Below are 20371 nucleotides of genomic sequence, written 5' to 3' on the forward strand. Positions count from 1 at the left end.
TGTGCTCTGTCATCCGTATAGCTTCTACATGTCCTCCAAGTAGTATGGAATTTTTGTATCTAGTTTAACAGTGGATACCTGAATTAACAGTGGGTGTAACTGAAGGTAAACAGTGCCTTCTGTTTGTGCAGGCTGATGAATTTCTCGGCTTCCAGTGACCTGAGAAATTGGTCTCAACCAAGAGGATGCTCCAGTTTGTTATATGCCACCATGCAACTGCTTGAAAACGGTGGTACCAAAATTGTAAGAAATAGTTAAAACGTGAGTTTGTCTTATGCTGAGCATGGTGATTGTGTAGTGAAGAGATGTGCGATGTAATGAGCTGACAAAATGCAAAATAAAAATGTCTAGTTTCCAAGATTAAGATAAAAGTTTCCTCAGAAGCTAATGCTAGTGATTAGCAGTCTTTAAGTAACTGGTCAAAGAGCAGTGAGCTAGTGGATCTTATCAGTCACTGCATATCGCTACAGTAAGGATCCTTGGGCTCTATGGAAGAAAATCCATAAATATATAACTAATGTTACCACAAGTTCGTATATTGCTTTATTAGAGCTTTTTTTGAGGTCTATTACCTGCCTAGGCATTTAAAGGTGCTTCACAGAAAAGATGCTCAATGGTTTAACCAAAAGCAGCTGAAGGTAATTACTAAAGACAAAGCAGAAATAAATGAGAATCTGTTGTTTTGGCTCAGATACCTGCAGAATCATGAGATTGTAGCATTAAGTCCTATCTTACCTATCTTAATTTTTAAAACACAATTAAATCCTGGAGAGCAGCTGGCTCCTACCATGTGACTTAAAGATGCTACATGGTTATGTAAGGAGATGTCTATTGGAAAAGCTGATTTAGGCTGTGGCTTCCAGAAACTTGGTAAGATTAAAGGAGTCCTCAGAAACCAATGCCAGTGATTACTGGTTTTTAAGTAACAGATCTTGGTTTTACCTATTCACTCCAGCTAGTGCCTGCAGAATTGTAGTAATAGCATTTTGCTCTAGGAAATATTCAAAAAGAAAAAAATAGATTTTCCTAAATACATTAATCAATAGCTTACTAAAAGAATGTAGTAAAGACTAAGCAAATGTGTTCTCAAAATACTTTTGACTTCTACTTGATTGTGTTTCTTCATTTGGTGTATGTCATTATAAAATCGAGATAGAGATGGGAAAAAAAGTAAGTTAAAAGAAAGGCAGAACATTGTGTATGAACATGTAATACATTTCTAAGTTTCTGGCACTTAGTTCAGTTTGCTTTACTTTAGCATTCCACATGATCTTGGAATGATTACAGAAGTTGAATATTGACTTCTTTTATCATTGAAATAATAACATCCATAGTAGGATGCTATAGATAGTTTTAACACAAAAAGTTAGTATCTGTTGCTAGCATACAGGAATTTGTAACACCAAACTGGTGTAATTAAAAAATGTATTTTATTAGACTTTAGAAAAATTTAATTCCCATTATCTCTAAAAGATGCTCATTGCTATCTTACTGCATTACTGGAATCCTGAGGGAGTGTTCCACAGCTATGGAGGGGAAAGGTTATTACAGATTGCTAGGTCTTGTTACAGGACTGACTGCTGCTAAATGATGATTCATTGATGCTGCTGGGCTGATGTCCACGTCACAAAATCAGCCTTTCCATCTACAAATGATAGTAACATGGCAGAAGACAGTGATGAATCTGCATGGACAAAACAATACTTCTGCTCAGATACAGTATTCCTGAGCTGGAGTTATTAATTCAAGCTGTGCTGTACTCTAGCCTATGGGCAGGTTTCAGAATCAGTTTCCCTCCAGTCTAGTGCCTTCCTCAAGTCCCAGATCTGCTCCTTTGTTGTCCTTTTTTCAAAGTTTTACGGCAGTAGCTCCTAGCCTTGAGATCATGGCCATGAAGTGGTGCTAGAAAGCATGTTGTGGGGATTTCCATATAAAAGCTGTTAAAATCTTCGATAGTGTGTTCAATTTCTATTTGCAAAAATAATCTGTAAAGTATAAATTTCTGTGTAATTCTGTTTACTGTGTAACATTGAGAACATCAGAGCATTAGCATTTTTTGATAAAGTGATACTTGAGAATATAACATTCTAGAGAATTTATATACAATAAATACAATTGTAGAGAATTTACATACAATTACAAACATACAATTGGCTTTGTCTATATGTGACAGTAATTTTTTTTCCAGAGTGGCTGGTGTTATAATCTAGTGGCAATGTACAGGGTTAAAGGTAGAGCAAATAATGTCTTTGCTTCAAGCTGCAAAAGAAACTCACATGCAACTTTTAGGAATTCAAGGAAATAAAACTTACTGAACTAATTTGATGATATGATAGTTATGCATAATAAAGCTTTCTGAAGATCTTTCTCACAGACAGTCTAGGACTCACAGACATCCTGTGGGATGCATATGAAAAAATACCTTTATTTAATCTCCTCTGCAGAGCAGAACAATATTTCTTTATTTCCTCCTATTCACCATCCTGCTTGACCCAGTTTTTGTTTGAAGTTCATTTTTATTGAATTCAAGAATGTAAAATGATATTGTTGACACAAAGTCAATAATTTATTCATGTTCCCCCACAGTATCTAACTACAGCAGGCTTTCTTATATGATCCTTTCTTCCCAGAAATGCTTTCATAAAGTCCGCTCAGTTCGGTCCTACTGGTCATATATGATGAGTCCGACACCAAATTCTGGCAGACTGCTGTGACTATTCAAGGCTGTCTCTTTTTGTCTGCGTTACCCTGTGAGGGATATTGTCATGCTACCCATTATACCAGGAAGCAAGGGAACTGTTTTTAAGTGTGTGGTTGATAAATTGACTGGTAAAGGAAAGAAGGTAATGGGAAACTTTCATCCTAGATCATAAATCTGACGTCCCACAGCCCTGATGCCACGTGCAATAAGATTCAGGCTTTCAGCTCTCTGCCTATAGAAAATCACCACGTTTTGTTTGGTTTATTGCATAAATGTGTTTGTCTTTTATATGTTTCTTGTCAGACCATCTTAGATTTATGAAGCTCTTCTGTTTATTTAGCAACCGAAGCATGTGCTATGAACTTTAATCAAAGAAGAGAGAAATGGGCAGTGTTCCCAGTTACAGGAATTGCTGAAAGGAAACTGCTTCATTTGAAAAATCTTTCTAGGCAACTGGGCCAATGTTGCTGTGGGGTGTGAGAGTTTCCTTGTGAAGTATTTTTTGTTCTTTTATTCATTGGTAATTCTTGGCAAAGTTTTAGAATACCTTTATAATGTAGGAAACTTACTCTCACAGCTCCAGCTAAATAGTTCTTTCAGGAAATAGAGCTCTCTACAAAGAAACTGCTTCTTCACCGAATTTGATGTTCATTAGGAGAGAGGGATGCTGTTCACCTGAATACAAGAATGGAATACTAGCAATTTATACTAGCTAAACAAGACTTCTCCTCTAATCTGAAAGAAGTCATTTGGCTTTTCTGACTCATTGTCTCTTCTGTAATTAGTGAACGGACAGAACTTGAAGCTGTGTGCATAACGTTAGGTTCATAGGGGATTATTGAAAAAATATTACAAATCTATGATTTCTATGGATTATTTTTATTAACTTGTTGTTTTTTTAGGTTGATGTAGAAGATAGTCAGCTAGGAAAGACCTTTCTATAGCAGAAAGCAGTGAGCAGAAAAAATCAAAAGCGTGTTCCATAAATATCAGAATTGTGCAAGAATTGACGTAGAGAAAAGTAGGATTGCCCTGCAGAAGTTCTAGCAAACAGTATATGCAAACTATACGTGACAGCCATATATCTAGGGTAGCAAGGCAACCCATCTGCTTGTACTAAACTGTTCCTGTAATCTCTGAGTGTTTTATGTTTTAAACAAACAAATTAAGTTCTCCTGGAAAAGCATTTGATATAGGAAGGATTCCTAGTTGCTTAGTGGCTTTACTATATTAACATTATTGTCCACTTTGTAGAGCAATAAATATTCAACATGTACCTGCTCAAATATCTTTGAAATAGAAACTGGTCTGGAATTATTTTTTCTATTTTTTTTTGAAAGAGCAGCAATATCAAATTAGCTTACAGCAGACTTCTGTTTATCAGTGTGATCTTTTTATGTGTGCTGTTGAGCAAAAGAAACAATGAAATGCATATAAATAAAGGCAGAAAAATGAACAATTCATGAATGAAAAATTAATGTAAAAACGAAAAAGTATTTGCTACAAGATTGCTTAGCAATATTTAAGTGCATCTCACATCTACCACTAAATCAGTTTATACAGTTAGGTTTGTGGGGTTTTTTTGTATGTTTGTTTGTTTTTCAGCCACTGGGAAATGCACAGAATTTAACTGTACACATAACCTTTGCAGGAAGTTGTTATTTCATGTTGCTTTACAGATAAGGATGTCAGCCAACTGCAAGGGATTGCCTGACAGCATTAGGGCTGGCTCCCCTTTACAGAAGACCAGGAAAGTAGGTTAGCAGGAAGTATTGGCCTGACTCTGAAGCAATGCTTGGATGTGTGCCTTTGAATTGGAGCAAAACATTTTATCTTCTGTATCAATGCTCATGAAACAAGCACTTAATTGAAAGACAGTATTCTTCAGGCAATAAATGAGGATGATTCAAAACTTATGTAAAAATGAGACTGAGTCATTACAAAAAGCCTTTTAGTGTGCATCTTGAGCATTTGTGTTATAAGCATTTTCGGTCTTACAGAGGGAAGACCTAAGATGATTCAATTATTTGTATTAAAAATAATTTACTCTCAAAAGTTTAGAGGAACTGGGCTGTTGTTTCCTGTGCAGTTTTCTCATTCTAACTAACTAATTCTAAAGCTTATTGTGCAGTTCTCAGTTTGCTTAGTTGATGAAGAGCAGTTGAAAGATTAATTATTGGAAAGGTAATGTCAGAAAATGCTATATCCCAAACCATTGAACACTAGTTTGTTAATGAAATAGTAATTTCCTTTCCTTGAACTCCATGGCTGTTGTTTTTTTTCTTTTTTTCTTTTTTTTTTCTTTTTTTAAATTTAGAAGCTCTTTGTTTCTTGCCCTTACCTTTTCCATTAAACTTGAGTTCCAGTTGTTTTTTGTTTTTTTTCCTCTTAATATTAAGGAACATTTGCATGCTGTTCTACCTTTTGAAGATGATTCTATGTCCTAAGCTCAAGACTCGAAATTAGCTTTTGAGAATTACAAATTGAAGAGACCTGAAGCAAATATGGCTGTGATACTGGTTTATTTCTTTCAGGGTCTATATGTTGATGATGGAAAATATCCGAGACCTAGTCATAGTCAAAACCAATGAATACGGTTGGAGAAATGTCTGAATTTCTTGCATAAGATACTTTAAAATACCTCTTTGTCTGAGCACCTTTCTAGTTTTACGGTGGAGAATGTAAGCCTAACACTAGAACGAGAAATTTTGTTGTAGGTTTTTTTTATTATTTCAGGTAGATATTTTATTTTGAATGAGAGATATGGTAAAGTAGTACTATGAAACTGTCTAAAGCAGTAATTTCTAGGTGTTTTGCTGTCTCTCTTAAAAAATTACAACGGTGTGCCACCACTGGCCTGTTTTCTTTTATTGAAGCCCTGTTAACCAGGGGGCCTGCCTTCCTGATGTCACCATTTACCCATGATGTTTTTTTAATCCAACAGGAAGGACCGTGCCTATGTTGAAAAGTGCTGGAAAGATGTACAAGTGGGGGATTTTGTGCAGCTGCAGTGTAATGAGACCATCCCAGCTGATATCCTCTTGCTGTACTCCTCTGATCAAAATGGGATCTGCCATTTGGAAACAGCAAACCTTGATGGGGAGACAAACCTTAAACAACGACGAGTCGTGATGGGGTTCTCTGGCCAGGTAAGTCTACTGAAAATGCAGCCCATGCAGACAGGGGTTGGTCTGAGCCCGTTTGCACCGCAGCTGCAGCCACAAAGTGCAGCAGTTTTGATGGGCTGGTTTCTTCAACACACCTGCAAAAATTTTTTGCTGTTACTGCTAATGCCCTGGGCAGAAGGCAGCACTTTGTCCCAAAAGCTCTCTGTTATTCTTGGACAGGGATAGCTGTATAAAAGGGAAGATTTACCTCAGACGGTAGTTGCCTGCAGGAAACTGCATCAATGGATTCCTAAGAGACAATACACAGTACTCAGGTTTGCTACTGAAGCAAGTCTTTCCTATGCATAAGCCATCCACACCCTGCAAGTAGTCAGAGCACATCCCATAGAAAAGCTGCTATTACTGAGTGAATTATTTCTGCATAGAAATTGGAAGACAGCTTGTGCAGCCCTTCCAGAGTGGCTGTATGCTTCTTTATGGATTTTGCTTCCCTGTTGCAGCTGATGTACTATTGCTCTTTCACCAGGCAGGTACACTTACAGGTAGGAATTGTTCTGGCTGTTCAACAGGCTGATTGTTCAGCTGGCTACTGCACCAATCTCATGTGGGCATTCTTTATATATGAGGTTTTCCATTTTTTCTTTTAGAGGCTGTGCTGTTACACAAAATCCAAACTTTTGCCTCAGTCGTTTATAATATGAAGAAGTCTTCTTTCAAATCAGAAAACACCCATGTGCTGTATTATGCTTCAGACCAACTGTTCGTGTTTTTTTGTTGTTTTGTTTTGTTTTGTTTTTTTAAGTTTTGGAGTCATTATTTAGATAAACTGTGTGCCCAGAATTGTTTATACATACGAAGTCTTGTTACATAGGCAAAGTGGAATGCATTTCTGACCATGGTGATACCCAGTGCTCAGGAAGGTCAGAGCTCAAATAATCATTATATTACCCTGTTATTTTAAATTATTAGTGTAAACAGTATGTTGACTAAAAAAACCCAGTGTGCTAAATAGCATACGAGCTGGTTTTAGCGTGCCTGTCTACTACTACTTCCTTGTTCTTTGAGCTTTGTTTAATCTTGTGATTTAAGTGCTCCATAAAACTTCTCAGATTTAATTACATCTATAAAGTGTGACTCTTTAAGGAGGAATGAAATACGTATGAACTGAGGTTAGTTCTTTGGTTTAGGATATGCTTAGGAATATTGAATTCACATAACTTTAAAAGACAGAGATGAAGGAAGCTGTTTTGTTGGTTTTTTTTCTTTTCTTTAAGCCATTTTCTAACTTGAATTTTCTATAGTAAAATTCTTGTCATCAGAAGAAAATGTGTTGAGAAGAATCATCTTTCTCTACCCCTTTCTAGCTAGAAACCTATTAGGTTGTTCAATGAGTAATGAGCTCTCCATATTCCTCTTGCATCTTGCCATTCTCCTGTTGTACAAATATTTATAGGATAACCAAATAAGTATTGATTTTTCTCTTGAGTTTACTGAGTTGAATAAGATTCAGCAATGATCTTAAAAGAGACTGTAAAAATATTCAACCATGTGGGGCAGAAGGCATACAATATGCCCTGATATCATCAAGCTTTTATTTTTCCTCCAAAATTTATTTTTTAGATCAGATTCTCTACTTGTTTGTGCTTACATTTTATTTTGTATGTATATGTATAAAATCTATGTATTGCTCAGAAAAAGAAGAACAGGAGAGAGAAAATAATTTAAGAATTAGAGCACAGTAAAGAAAAAAAAGAGAGACTTGGGAACTAGCACTGTGAGGAATTGCTCTTGCAGTCTGCCAAAGCTTTTATGAATTTCAATGAAGGATTCTTAAGATTTGAATTTTCTGAAGGAGTCTAACTTCTGGAATTCTCTCTTGCTTTAGAAGAAGGTAGGGAAGCACAGCAGCAGACCTGATTTCCAGTTCTGAATCTCCTAATGGGAGGAGTTTAGATTCAAGTGGTTTTTAATTCTCTTAACGCTTTTATTACACAGCAATAATGATTCTCTTTCATGTTTCTCGCATCCCATTCTTATTACATGTTCTTGATCTAAAATGAAAGTCTTCTGTATCTTTTCAGCTGAGAAAGAAAAAGTTATGGCAATCGTGTACCTTTCATGTTGTCAGCTTTCTGGACTGCTTCACGCAGCCGAAAAGCAAGCCGGTTTCCTTGAGTAAGGGAAATCAAGCAAAAGTGTGTGTCTTGCTTCAGCTCCCAGATCTTTTTCAGTAAGCACTTAGCCTACGAAGCTCCTTCTTGATTTGTCTCTCCTGGCACTTAGGACTCTTTCTCCCCCCTTCCTTCTTTTGGGACTTTTGTTTATTTGTTTTGCTGTTAGTCTGTTTTAGTCTTATTTATTTGACTGTATTCAAATTATTCAAGTATGCGAGTTCTTATTTTGTGATCATGTATTCCTTACCAGTAAAGCAATTTTTCTAATATATTTCAAAATCCATATTAACATTGAAATTATTTTCAGCTGATCTTGCTTTTGGCTGAAGACTGTTTTGTTTCATAAGGAATTTGAACTTTGTTACATTTACCTTAAATGAAGACAGGTGCATTTACTAACCAGCATCTGTGTTGTCTTGTCCAATACACAGCATTTTTTTAATTTAATTTAAGGATTTGTTAATCCAGCAAAGGAGATCTGCTATAGTGTGATAATGCCCTTCTGAAAAAAAAAATTTACATTATTTTTTGCAATTAAGTTTGCTTATGGTGAAATAGATTTTTGTTGACAAAAAAAAAAAGAATTTATTTGTGTGCTATTTGAGAATTTAAAAATTAAAACTATAGGCAGCTTTCGCTCTTGGCTGCACCGTCTGGCTGTGTATGAATCCAAGGGCAGGGTTTTACCTTTTATTTATTTATTTGTTTGTTTGGTGAAGTGCATTTACCAAGCCCATTTGTGTTAGTGTTTAGCATTTCAAGTACTCTTTGTATTTGATGCTCACTCCCAGTGTGTTTTCTTTTGCAGAATACTTTATTTGAACCAGAATTTTTCCAAAACACCATCATCTGTGAAATGCCTAACAATGATCTCAATAAATTCAAAGGGTACATGTAAGTATCTGTAACCCACAAGTTCATTTTGTGTCTTAGCTTTAATATTTCACTTGGGGGAGATATGGAGGGAAGCAACATATTTTGCAGAAATTGATTGACATCGCTATTATCTATTCCTGAACTCAGAAGTCAATATAAAATGTAGACTGGAATCTGGGTTTTAAGGCAAGGCAGGACTGAGGCTTGACATTGAATTTGCAGTTGTTTTATAAAAATTGTTCTCACAAGGCTTCAGCTCTTTTCAGAATTCAGATATATGTGCATTTATGTTTGACCTGAGGGTTAGGCTAAGCTAGATGTTAAATCTAAATCCTTCTTTATGTGTAAAGATATCTGGCTGCATGGGTTCTGATGTCTTCATATTTGTGGCCACAGGGAAAGGGTATCCAGGATCTAACAAACAAACCGGATTTTCTTCTGGACGGAACGCAAAAGACATCACCAAAAATCCTAATGAGCCAATGCATTAGTCTAAAAAAAAGTGCTTTTTTTTGAATGTAAACATAATTGTGTGAGGAAAAAGCTGCATCCTCTGTTCCTCATGTTCTTTCTTTCGTTAAATAATTTTGGGATAGGCATAATGGGGAAATCTATACTAGCAAATTCAGCAGATATTTCCCAGGCTACAAGATCAATTTGTATGGTACTGCTCGTGTCCTAAAGTTCTCTTACTTTCGAATACAGGGCAGCTGCTTCCCAAGGGCCTCTCCAGAATAATCCTTGATCCATGCTGATTCCCACACCAGGGAATTGTCTGAAATAAGCTGCTGCCCCAGACCAAATGCATTCTCCACATCATGCAACAAATTTAAAGAATTTAACTTGTATGAATGTATCAGCATGCCTGTACACGCCCTGACTTTTTTAGGTTTACTAGTAGCTAAACTAATAGTTAATGTCTCTGCCAGGGCACTGTAGAGAGCGTTGCATCTGGCATAGCTGCAAATGGCCAGATCCTCTGACATCAGTAAACCAGCAGATCCTCGCCTATCAGCCCTGACTGTTCCTAACCTGGTCTTGAGAATTTATGCCCTGTAAGAATGATGTGTCTAATAGCAATGTCATTCCCCTCTACTGTGATATCTTAAAACGTAAAAACAGGTCAAGTTTGTATTGATTGCTGGCTGTAGTTGCTGGCTTTGAGGACCGCTGGGTATAATCTAAATCGAAGCAATCGTTCCAATTAGCCTGCTGTAATACAGCACAAGAGCACTGAGATTATATAAATGTAGGCAATATGTCACAAGAAAACACAAAAACACACCGTTAGGACCCAGGACTGGCTTCAAAATCTTCGAATCTCTGTTGAAAGCCTATAACAGAAATCTCTTTTGGAAATGTATATTATCTCACCTGCTTGGTGCAATAGAGGACCTTTCTCTCCCTGATTCAGGGATAGATGAAAGAATTTTCCTTGGAAAATGCATTTTTTTTTCTTTGGTCTTTTTTAATAAATTATTGATCATCTACCTCCCTGCTGTAAGACTGTAGCAGTACAGAACTCTCTCTGCTAAAAATGATAAGAACTTGGTGATGTCCATCTGACATGTCCTGGCCACAGCAAATTCTGCTCAAGGGGATGCAGGAAGGCTTCTGTTAAGTGATTTCACCAAGGCTAAATCTAGATTTCCAGAGAAAGATGTTTCTGGCATTATTTCTGAAAATGTGTTAACAAAGACAATTGAATTAAAATTTATTAACTAATAGAACTCCACATATAGGTTACTTAAATCTCATTGCACCAAAGCCTGGGTTTCATATACACAAAATACTCCGTAATCACTCCATCACTCCCCTTATGTTCAAATGCCAGTGAAGACAACTGAGCATCTGTAATTTGAAGGTGCTTTGGAAATCATACGCCTCCACTCCAGCTTACAGCAGTGAGCTTCTCCTTCTTTAACACTGCAAGCCAGAGCTGCCTTACAATCTTCCTCTGCAGACTCTTTAAGCAAACCTATTATTCTGCCAGCTTGTAGGTATTTGGCACCTCAACGTTTTTACTCCTCTCATTTTATGTCATGTCACGTGCAGCTGCAAATAGGCATAGGATTGTACATAGCCCTGAGAAAGCACCTAACCTTGCCCCCCATTTAAGTAACGCTGCAGTTTACTGGTAAATGCAATGCTAAATATCCAACAGAAAGTAGGAAAAGATACATATTCTGGAATAAGACTTTTCTTATGCTGGTACTTAAATAACAAAACCAGTTGGAGTGACTGAACTGAAAAATCTCAGTTTCTGTAGAGATCTCAGGAGAAGCCTACCAGAATGCATAACAAAAAACTGTGATGAGAAGTAGCTTTCATTTTCAGAGGGAAGTAACAAGTTGCCTGCCTGATGGGGTGCTGGCCTTACAATTTCCATCAAATTTTTGTTGCTCTCTTCTACTATCAGAAGGATCTGGTATGTAATGGGACATCTTCAACCAGGATGAAAAGTCTTATAAACAGCGTGAGAGTGAGGAAGAAAGCCTCAGCCTAGATACTTTTCAAGTGAACTGAGGTTCAAAGATGAGAAGCCCTGCGGTGGTTGGTAGAGAGACCTCTTGCAGGGTGCTGATACATTCATCTGAACTTCTACCAGCAGGCAAAAACTGCTCCACTTTCTGACAGAATTTAAACTGAATTAGGTTGCACAACGTATCTTGGTTTCATTTATGAGATACTGAATTCATCACGTAAGGTACTAGGTCAAAGCCAAATTTCATCCTATTGATATCATAATGCATACAAAATGTCAATGGGCTTTTAGAGATGCTTAAATTTCTCTGTAACTTCTTACTGGAGTCTTTACTGAAGCTGAGTGAAATACAAGCAATGTAGGGCCTTCGCAGTTCCTTGGTTTCAACTTGAATTAGACATGCATGCAGAAATTTTGTTTAATACTGTTTCAGAACAGAGAAGGACATAGCTTTATTTTACTTTCTTTTTTTTCTAGGGAAAAGCCAAATAACGAACGGATTGGTTTTAACATTGAAAGCCTTTTGCTTCGTGGATGTACAATCAGAAACACTGAGGTTGCAGTAGGAATTGTTATATATGCAGGTAAAAAGTACTTTCTATAGTATTCATAGAATTTCCTTGTAAATATCCTTAAGTAAATATGCGTAGTCTAGCATCGCACCACAATTTAACATTTTAAGAACTGGTAGTACAGAGGGAAGAATACATAACCTTTTGAAGTAAAGGTGTTACTCATCCATCTCCAAAGCCAACAAGTCCTGTACTGGGTCTCTGGCAAGTGACAGTATCCTTGCGTATGTCAAGTATCTTGCTACACTTATGCAAAAATGTCTGGTCAAGTCAAATTTGATAAGGTGAGTTTAACTCTCAGCTCTGCAGCTCTGATTATAATGATAATTTCATTGGTTATAAAATCTATACTGCTGCCCTAAGAGGTGTCTCATTGGCTCCTCAGGGCAGAAACTGATGCAGTTAAAGATCCACCCAGCAAAAAAAGTAGGTTAGTTTTCATCATAAAGCCAACTGGTGCCAGTGCCAGCACATGGGAAGTAGTAGAAAAGCAGCTGGAGGTTACAGAAGAGGTGGCAGCCCCACAGGTTTGTGCTGACACAGACAGTGTGTGTCCTTACAACTGTGCATTTCATGCAGTAATCTACATGAACCATGCAAGACAGTGACAGTGCTCAGATCAAGCGCAGCAGTGCCAGGTTCAGCAGTGGGTCAGCTCATTTTTTTTCTCAGCTTCTTTTGCCTTTGGAATGTTACCACCACTTCTATTCAGTGAGCACGATTTATCATTGACTTTGTTGGCCATGCCCTCTTCTGCTCCAGAAGCAGCCTATTGACTACCAGTGTATCAACTCCTTATGCCCTCTTTATTTGTTGATGAAATAAAAGTCAGGTTAAAAACAGTGATTAACATCACTATTGGTTATATTTACCTTTCTGGAAGTCATGTCACCTGTTGTATGTCTAACCAGCAGCCTGGAAGGCCTCAAGGCTGAGATACCTAAGAGAAAATAAGTCACCATTTTTGCAAGAGTCATTTACCTTACATTGACCTCCACAATTCATAATATTTTACCTAACAATCAGCCATTTTATTTCATTGCTATGGAAGTAGACTTTAAATGGCTACAGCTCCCAGATGTTTCCAAAATAGCCTTCACCTTGTAGGTCTTTCAACACCTGTCTTTCTGAACATCACAAATGAGGATGGTGCCTGCCAGACCAAGGAGGAGTGCCAGACAAAGGAGGATATCACTCATTTTTTTGGACCTACTATATAAAGTCTCTATAGGAATCATGGGAGTAACTTCACAGATTCATAGAATGGTCTGAGTTGGAAGGGACCTTTAAATATCATCTAGTCCAACCCCCCTGCTGTGGGCAGGGAAATCTTTCACTAGATCAAGATGCTCAAAGTCCTATCCGACCCAACTTTGAATGCCTCAGGGGCACAACTTCTCTGTCTCACCACCCTCACCATAAAAAATGTTCTTCCTTGCATCCAATCAAAATCCAACCTCTTTCAGTTTAAAACTATTGCCCCTTGTCCTGTCACTGCAGGCCCAGGTAAAAAGTCTTCCTCTATCTTCTAATAAGCTCCCTTTATATATTGCATGTATAACTATAACTATATATGTATATATATAGTAATAATATGTATTATATATATTAAAATACATATATTGTTTTATTTTTTTACATATATATATTGTTATATACTATAACATCTCCCTGGAGTCTTCTCTTCTCCAAGCTTAACACCAACTCTCACAACTTTTCTTGATAGGAGAGGTGTTCAAACCCCCTGTTCATTTCCATGGCCATCTTCTTGACCCATTTTAACAGGTCTTATCTTCTTCTGTAAGGATTTCTATTTTTCTTCTCTTTGGTCAAGTCATTTCCCAGTATGCTCCTTTCAACATCAGCACAGATTCCAATGTGGGTCTCTGTTAATGTTGCTTAAGCTGCCAGCAGCAAAGGTTGGGAGTTTTAAAGTGATTCTCAAGATGTGATTTCATTGGTCTGAGTAAGTCTTCAACTCAATTTCCAGTTGTCATCTTATTGTTAATGTCAGTATAAAAGTTTATTCCTTTTCTTCTAAAATTAGACTCACTTGAGCCAGTACCTGCTTCATTTCTAGGTTTCTTTGACATTGATTATATTCTGGCTTTTAATCATGGTCTCTGACCTTTTCTGAGTATCCAAGATCAGTCACATTACAACATGGCACGTTCTCTATTTTTATAACCCTATTACTCCTCAAACTTACTATCTAATGGAAGCCTTTGTGAAGAGCCGAGCCATCACTTAATGTGATTGTTTAGCCTGTGTAGTTCTCATCTGACCCAAGTATGATTTTGCTTTTCATGGCAACCGAAATGGTTCTACGCAAAGCAATAGCGCTAATGCACCAAAACCTAATTACAGACCAACAGCCAACATAGTTTTCTCATTGCAATGAGGACAGCAGCAAGAATTATATGCTTTTCAAGTACTAAAGTACCAGAATGAAAACAAGTTTTAGATGAGCCCATTAGCATCCAGAAATTGATAGATAATGTACCAGTGGGGTGATAGGTGAGGTGCTGCCTTACACGACATACAAAACCATGAGGACTCTAGGAGAAAAAAAAAGAGTAGTTTCTCTTATTTCTGACATTACATTTTTTGCAAAGTGATATCCTTATTAGAGGTGTGCAGAACACTCCTTTTCCTGTTGGTCAGCTGAAGTGGAAGGGAATAACAGAGATGAAATTTGGAAATAAAGCTCCTCACATTTTCTTGCTGAAATAAATCCATCAACATTCGTTTGAGGGTTTCTGCGTGGACTAGCTGGCTTTGTCATGTTTTTTGTTTGTTTTTTTCAACACAAAAAACTCTATTAAGCCGGACATAAAAGAAAAGTGAGGAACAAGGTTCGCACAGCTGCTGGAGGAACAGAAGTGCAGGCAGTAGTACTCTCCATTTCTGTGTAACTCGGTGGCTAGATCATTTGTTCACTGAAGGGAAGACCTGGTTTTCATTCTCAGTTCTGCCTACATGGGAGTGAACACACACCTCCTGCTTCACAAGTTGTATCCTGAATACCTATGTGGAATAAGCAGGTGTGTACATATACATGAGTTGGAAAGAGAGGAGCACTGGTGGTATAAACTGGTCCCACTGGCATAGCTCCGAGTTGTGTAAATAATTGAATGTTCATTGAAATAGGAAGCCAAGAGTCCTGGCTCTTGGGTGAATGTCCTGAACATAAGGCTGGAGGGTAATTTTCTGTCTTGCAGTCTCCCTCAGTTAATAACTTTTGATGTAAAGCTGGAATGAATCCAATAGGAGTGATTAAATCATACCTTACTTCCAGCTTTCAGTTAAAATTCTCTAGGAAAAGCCAAAAGATAGATGGCAAACAGTACCTCTCACATGCTGAACACACATGTAAAAAACACACACACAAAATAATAGTAAAATACAAGTCTGCATGGCCTGTATTTTCCAGGGAAAGGACTATAGGAATAAACATAAAATATACTATTTAATATAGCAACAGATGGTATCCAAATATGCTAATTGTGGAGCCACAGTTTAGATAATATTAATAAAATAGAAAATGCAATTTTTGCTTGTTAGCTTCTTACAGAACTCCTCTTTTTCCATTACAAATATACCAACTCAATTTTAATTCAGTAAGTTTTATGATTTGGGTATGCTTTTTTTATTATTATTTCTTGTCCTACTGTTTTGTTAGCACTTAACATCCACATAGTGAAAAACTAAGCAACGTTAGTATCTTTCACTGCTGGATCTGACGTCAGATACTGTTTAAGTTAATGTAGGAAATATGCCTAGTGGCTTCTAAATAGCTGATGGAAAATATTTAAAATATTTTTCAAATGTAGGTTTTGGGAATCAGTATAGCACTTAATCATGTTGATTATAAAATACCAAAATTCAATATTACTGTTGTTTTTCCTTCTATTCTCAGGGAGACTTGACTGTTATGTAGAAGCACATCTGTGCTTTTGAATCTCGGGATATTTGAATATTGATACAAACCTTTTGTTCCTGTTGAATCTGCTGTCTTTGGGGAAGTAAAATGTATATGACAACTGAAAGCTGTAATATAATGGAGGTCTTCTGTAAACCCCTTGATTTAGTCTATCATATGTTCTGATGTACAGTCAAATGAGAAGATGGGCAATAAAATTACTGAATGAAACTAAAGTTAAATTAGCATTAGTCATGAGCATCTTGCTCCCACGTTGTGAAATGCTTTAAAATATATATATTACATAAATATGATATCTGTTTGTGTTTTGAAGGTCACGAAACCAAGGCCATGCTAAATAACAATGGTCCTCGTTATAAGCGCAGCAAGATAGAGCGACGGATGAATATGGATATTTTCTTGTGTGTGGGACTCCTGTTCGCAATGTGCCTTGTTGGAGCCATAGGTGTGAAGCACTGATAAAAATCTTCTTTCTATTTGACTGGTTTTTTCTATATGGTGATTAAAACTGGTCTTATAGACATGAGTGAGATCAGATCTAGAGCTGAAGGCCCAATGCTTTTGGAGTCTTTAGGCTCTTTGGTCTTCCAATATACAATTTAAAATGTCAAATCTGAGCAATTCAGATGGAAGGAAACTCAGCCATGGCTATAAATATTTCACATAAGACTCATCTCCACTGTGGCAGAATATGTGTAAAGCAGGCAAGTGAAAGCCGTTGGGTTAATGCATTGTAGGAATCGGTGCTAACAAATTGAGATATGCTTCCTGAATGGATGTTTGTTCTCCATGTATAACTACAGAATTAAAATGATGTAGCTTTACTTTCATTTCAGTGACATTCTCCTCGAATCCATTCAGGGTGATATTAGCCAGAGGTATCCGATTTTCAACCCGTGAGCTGCACATGGGTAATTCATTCAGTTTACAATCTCCACAGCTACCTTCTTTCCCAATGGCCCCTTTAGCAGGCTGAGATGAATTAAGTGTTTAGTTAGGAACGGTCTGCATTTTTCTGGGGGCTTTGCAGTGCCTCCCTTCATGTGAGCACACTTGAATATGGTAACTTGGTGGGCTGCGGTTATCTGACAGTAGTTTACTACATTGCAGATCTCAAAAACATTGTTTTCATTGCAGGTAAGCACCCTCTTGCCCTCCAGCTCTGATTGCAGTCTGTCCCAGGCAGGTCAGGATTAATGGGATTTCTTAACCCTGAGGAAAAGGGCCAGAGTTTAAGCCCGCTGAGTTTTGAATGGGTCACTGCTTTAAAGACATAACAGAGGCTCCCATGAACAATTTGTGTTCAAAGCCCCTGTTCTTTTTAATCGATTTCATCTCAGTGATAACTTGCTTAGTGTTACTGCTTTGATTTAGTTTTGTAGAGACAAAGTCAAATCTGGTGCCCCTGTCAAGTTCTCGTGAACCTTCCCCAGAGGCCTGTGATGTGACCCACTAGCCAGTCATCAGTGTAACACCGTTAGAAGTAAGGGCCATCCAAAAAGATGAACGATAGAACTGACTTAATCACTTTTTTAATTTTGCTGCTTCATGTTGCAGTGGGCTTTCTTGGCACAGAAATGGGATTTCAGTTTGACAACTAAGCTCTATGCGAGGGAGAGAGAGAGACTTTATTTTCATTGTTCCCTGGCTGCTGTCATGTCGATTTAGAGACTTGTCTTTTTCTTCTGTGTAGGGGCCCTTGAGTAATAAAGTCCTTTAACTTAAGGTTTAAGGTAGTCTCAGATGAAAAAGCCGGCATTTAAAGAAAACAATTTATATGCTCAGGTTAAAAAAATAAAATGGTCCCATAGCTCTATCGTGAGTTCTTGCTTTGCAACATTGTCTGAACGTAAGGCTGTTATACAAGAAGAAATGTTTCTCATGGATCAATCGGTATTTTTCTTGCGTAGAGTGAAAAATGGGTGTAAGAAGTGACTTGTCAACTATAGTCGTCCTTCCTCAGTTGTGATTGAGGTCTCTAGCCATAAAATATTGCTGAAATAATTTTAATTCCTTTGGCAGCATTTTAGTAGGCAGATGCTGCAGAACAACCACTTGTTTAATTGATGCTAATAGAAGTTTTATCAGAACTGGGTATGCAGAGTGGACTAATAGAGGTTTTTGGCAGGAAAAAGGCATCAGGAGCAATGAATGATACACTGTGGATTGTTTGTCCTAGCTATGTGTCAAGTTTCTGAATATGTAAATTTAGTAACATTCCTAAGCAAAGTTTATGTCAGTAAGAGCAATATGAAAGATGGTAAAATAGTCCAGGTGGGATGTTGGTAAGTCCTGAACTGGAGACTTTGCTGTAGTAGTGCAATGAAATCTACTGATATTTAATGTACAGGGGAAGAAGCAGTTTGGGGGTGTGACTTAACTGATGGGAAATGGAGGAAAAGTAAAAAAGAGCTGCCTAGCTTGAATTATAGGAAGCATGTGCTAACAAAGAGAGGTGGAAGTTGAGAATGGTCAGGAAGGATGAAAAAGATTTCAGCTTCTCTCTATAAAAGCTATCATACTTTCTGTTAGAAAGTGGAATGGGAGTCTTCAACACTGGGGACTTTTAAAGCTAGTGGCAGAGATGGAATCCTGCAGCAACAAGAGGTAGAGTGAGAAGAGATGTATACAGAGCTAAGAGCCTTGTGGGACAGGTGGATGAAAATAATCACCTTCCTGCTCAGTATATTTCAACATCATACGTATTCCAACAGGTCATGGCGTCTGGGCTGGAAGCTTCTCAGAACATCCACCTTATGATGTCCCAGATGAGAATGGCAATTTTCTGTCTCCAGTTCTTGCTGGTTTCTACCTGTTCTTGACTATGATAATCCTACTGCAGGTAAAAGACGAACACTTCTCTGTTACCTTCAAGGAAGAAGCTATTCATAACTGATTATAATCAACAATGAAAAATTAGTATCAAGTAATAGCTGTGCAGTACCTTCTAAATCCTATTTGAAAATATTGTAAAGAGTGTTTCAAAACATTGAAGTGCGACATATACTTTTTTTTCTTTCAAAACACATTTTTTTTTGTTGATGTTGAAACGTCGCAGAGTTATAGATAGGAAGGACATGTATTATATCTTTAAATAGCTCCAGAATCTCTAGGATATGCACTAAAGAGGATGCTTACATCGAAATATCAGTTGTTTGGGTTTTTTTTCTGCCTATGCCCATCATTCCTAAATAAGAATGCCACTTAATATCTCAGGAAGACAGTGAAACAAAAATTGTTTTGCCGGTGGGGAATAATAGCTAGGTATGGCTCTGCTGGTTTAGGAAATAAGATGAATTAAAAGTAGGATACTCATATTTAAGTCTGACTAAACCTAATTGTGAAGAACAATTTATAGGGTGGGGGAAAAAATCATACTTTTCTGATTTCTTGACTTATCTGCTGAGATTTAAGTGAACAGAATTTCTTTAATATGAATGAAATATGAAGATAACTTTCTGAGCTGCTCAGAGATTCGTTACGGGTTTATCCTTCATTACTTAAACAGAACATTTGTGCACCTTAAGAATTCAGGATTATTTCATGGCAGGGAAGTTAGTGGATGGGAAGTGTTGCATGCAAAGACATTGCTTGGGAAACTTTTTTACATTAAGAGTTAGCCTATGCTAGTGCATCATCTCAGAGTTTCAGGAGGGAAGAACGGCATGCATGTACCTTGGACCAGAAAATGTGCTTTGTAAGAGAGCCAAGAATCCAATTTCAGACTCATCAGCTCATCGCTGGATTTGGTTCAAATAATTTTGTCTTAAATTTGTGACTTATTGTCCCTAGCTATCCATTGCTGTTGTGTGCAGGTTTCTTTTTTTCTTTTTTTTTTTTTTTATTGAACTGTTATTATTTGGTCCTACAATACATCTCTAGGAAGAACTGTTTTTTTCTGAAAATGTTAGTATACTTGTGCCAGGAAACTGTTGACAGAAAGCAATAAGACTTGTCTCACACCTCACTGAGATTTTCATCACTCTTTCAGGTTTTAATCCCCATTTCTCTTTATGTGTCCATTGAGTTAGTCAAGTTGGGCCAAGTCTTCTTAATTCACAATGACATTGACCTCTATGATGAAGAAGCAGATTTGCCCATTCAGTGCAGAGCCCTAAATATTACTGAAGATCTTGGACAAATTCAGTATATTTTCTCAGACAAAACTGGGACACTAACAGAAAACAAAATGGTATTCCGACGCTGTACTGTTGATGGACATGAGTTTTCACATCAGGAAAATGGTAGGAGAGACTTTTTTAAACTTTCTTTTTTCTCTGAGCTAGTAAATCTTATTAATTTAAATAATAATATTTAAACCTACTGACACTTCTGATTGAATTTGTGGTTTTGACTCCATTTTGTGACGGACTCCTGTTATGGAGATTCCTAAAGTGAAGTTTTAACTCATTTGGAGGACAGATAGGAAAGGTTTTCTGGTTCCTTCTGCAGACCTCCCATTGCCTTGCATTGAATACTCTCTTGATAGTGC

At 37.3% G+C, this 20371-nt stretch overlaps 1 protein-coding gene across 9 annotated transcripts in view; it reads left to right on the plus strand.

The window, feature by feature from the left end:
* Positions 1-20371, plus strand: part of ATP10B (ATPase phospholipid transporting 10B (putative)) — a 216125-nt gene that overhangs the window by 170156 nt on the left and 25598 nt on the right. For 7 of the 9 annotated variants that reach the window (XM_067005484.1, XM_048064682.2, XM_048064686.2 and 4 more), the window contains 6 exons: positions 5646-5850; positions 8812-8897; positions 11842-11948; positions 16193-16324; positions 18594-18721; positions 19871-20123. In XM_067005484.1, the coding sequence (XP_066861585.1) occupies positions 5646-5850; positions 8812-8897; positions 11842-11948; positions 16193-16324; positions 18594-18721; positions 19871-20123 (911 nt within the window). Of the gene's footprint in view, positions 1-788; positions 871-5645; positions 5851-8811; positions 8898-11841; positions 11956-16192; positions 16325-18593; positions 18722-19870; positions 20124-20371 lie in introns of those variants that run through there. The other 2 variants (XM_048064690.2, XM_067005485.1) reach the window with 2 other exon arrangements.

The sequence above is a fragment of the Anser cygnoides genome, chromosome 14 (genome assembly GCF_040182565.1).
Source record: "Anser cygnoides isolate HZ-2024a breed goose chromosome 14, Taihu_goose_T2T_genome, whole genome shotgun sequence".
NCBI classification, from domain to species: domain Eukaryota; kingdom Metazoa; phylum Chordata; class Aves; order Anseriformes; family Anatidae; genus Anser; species Anser cygnoides.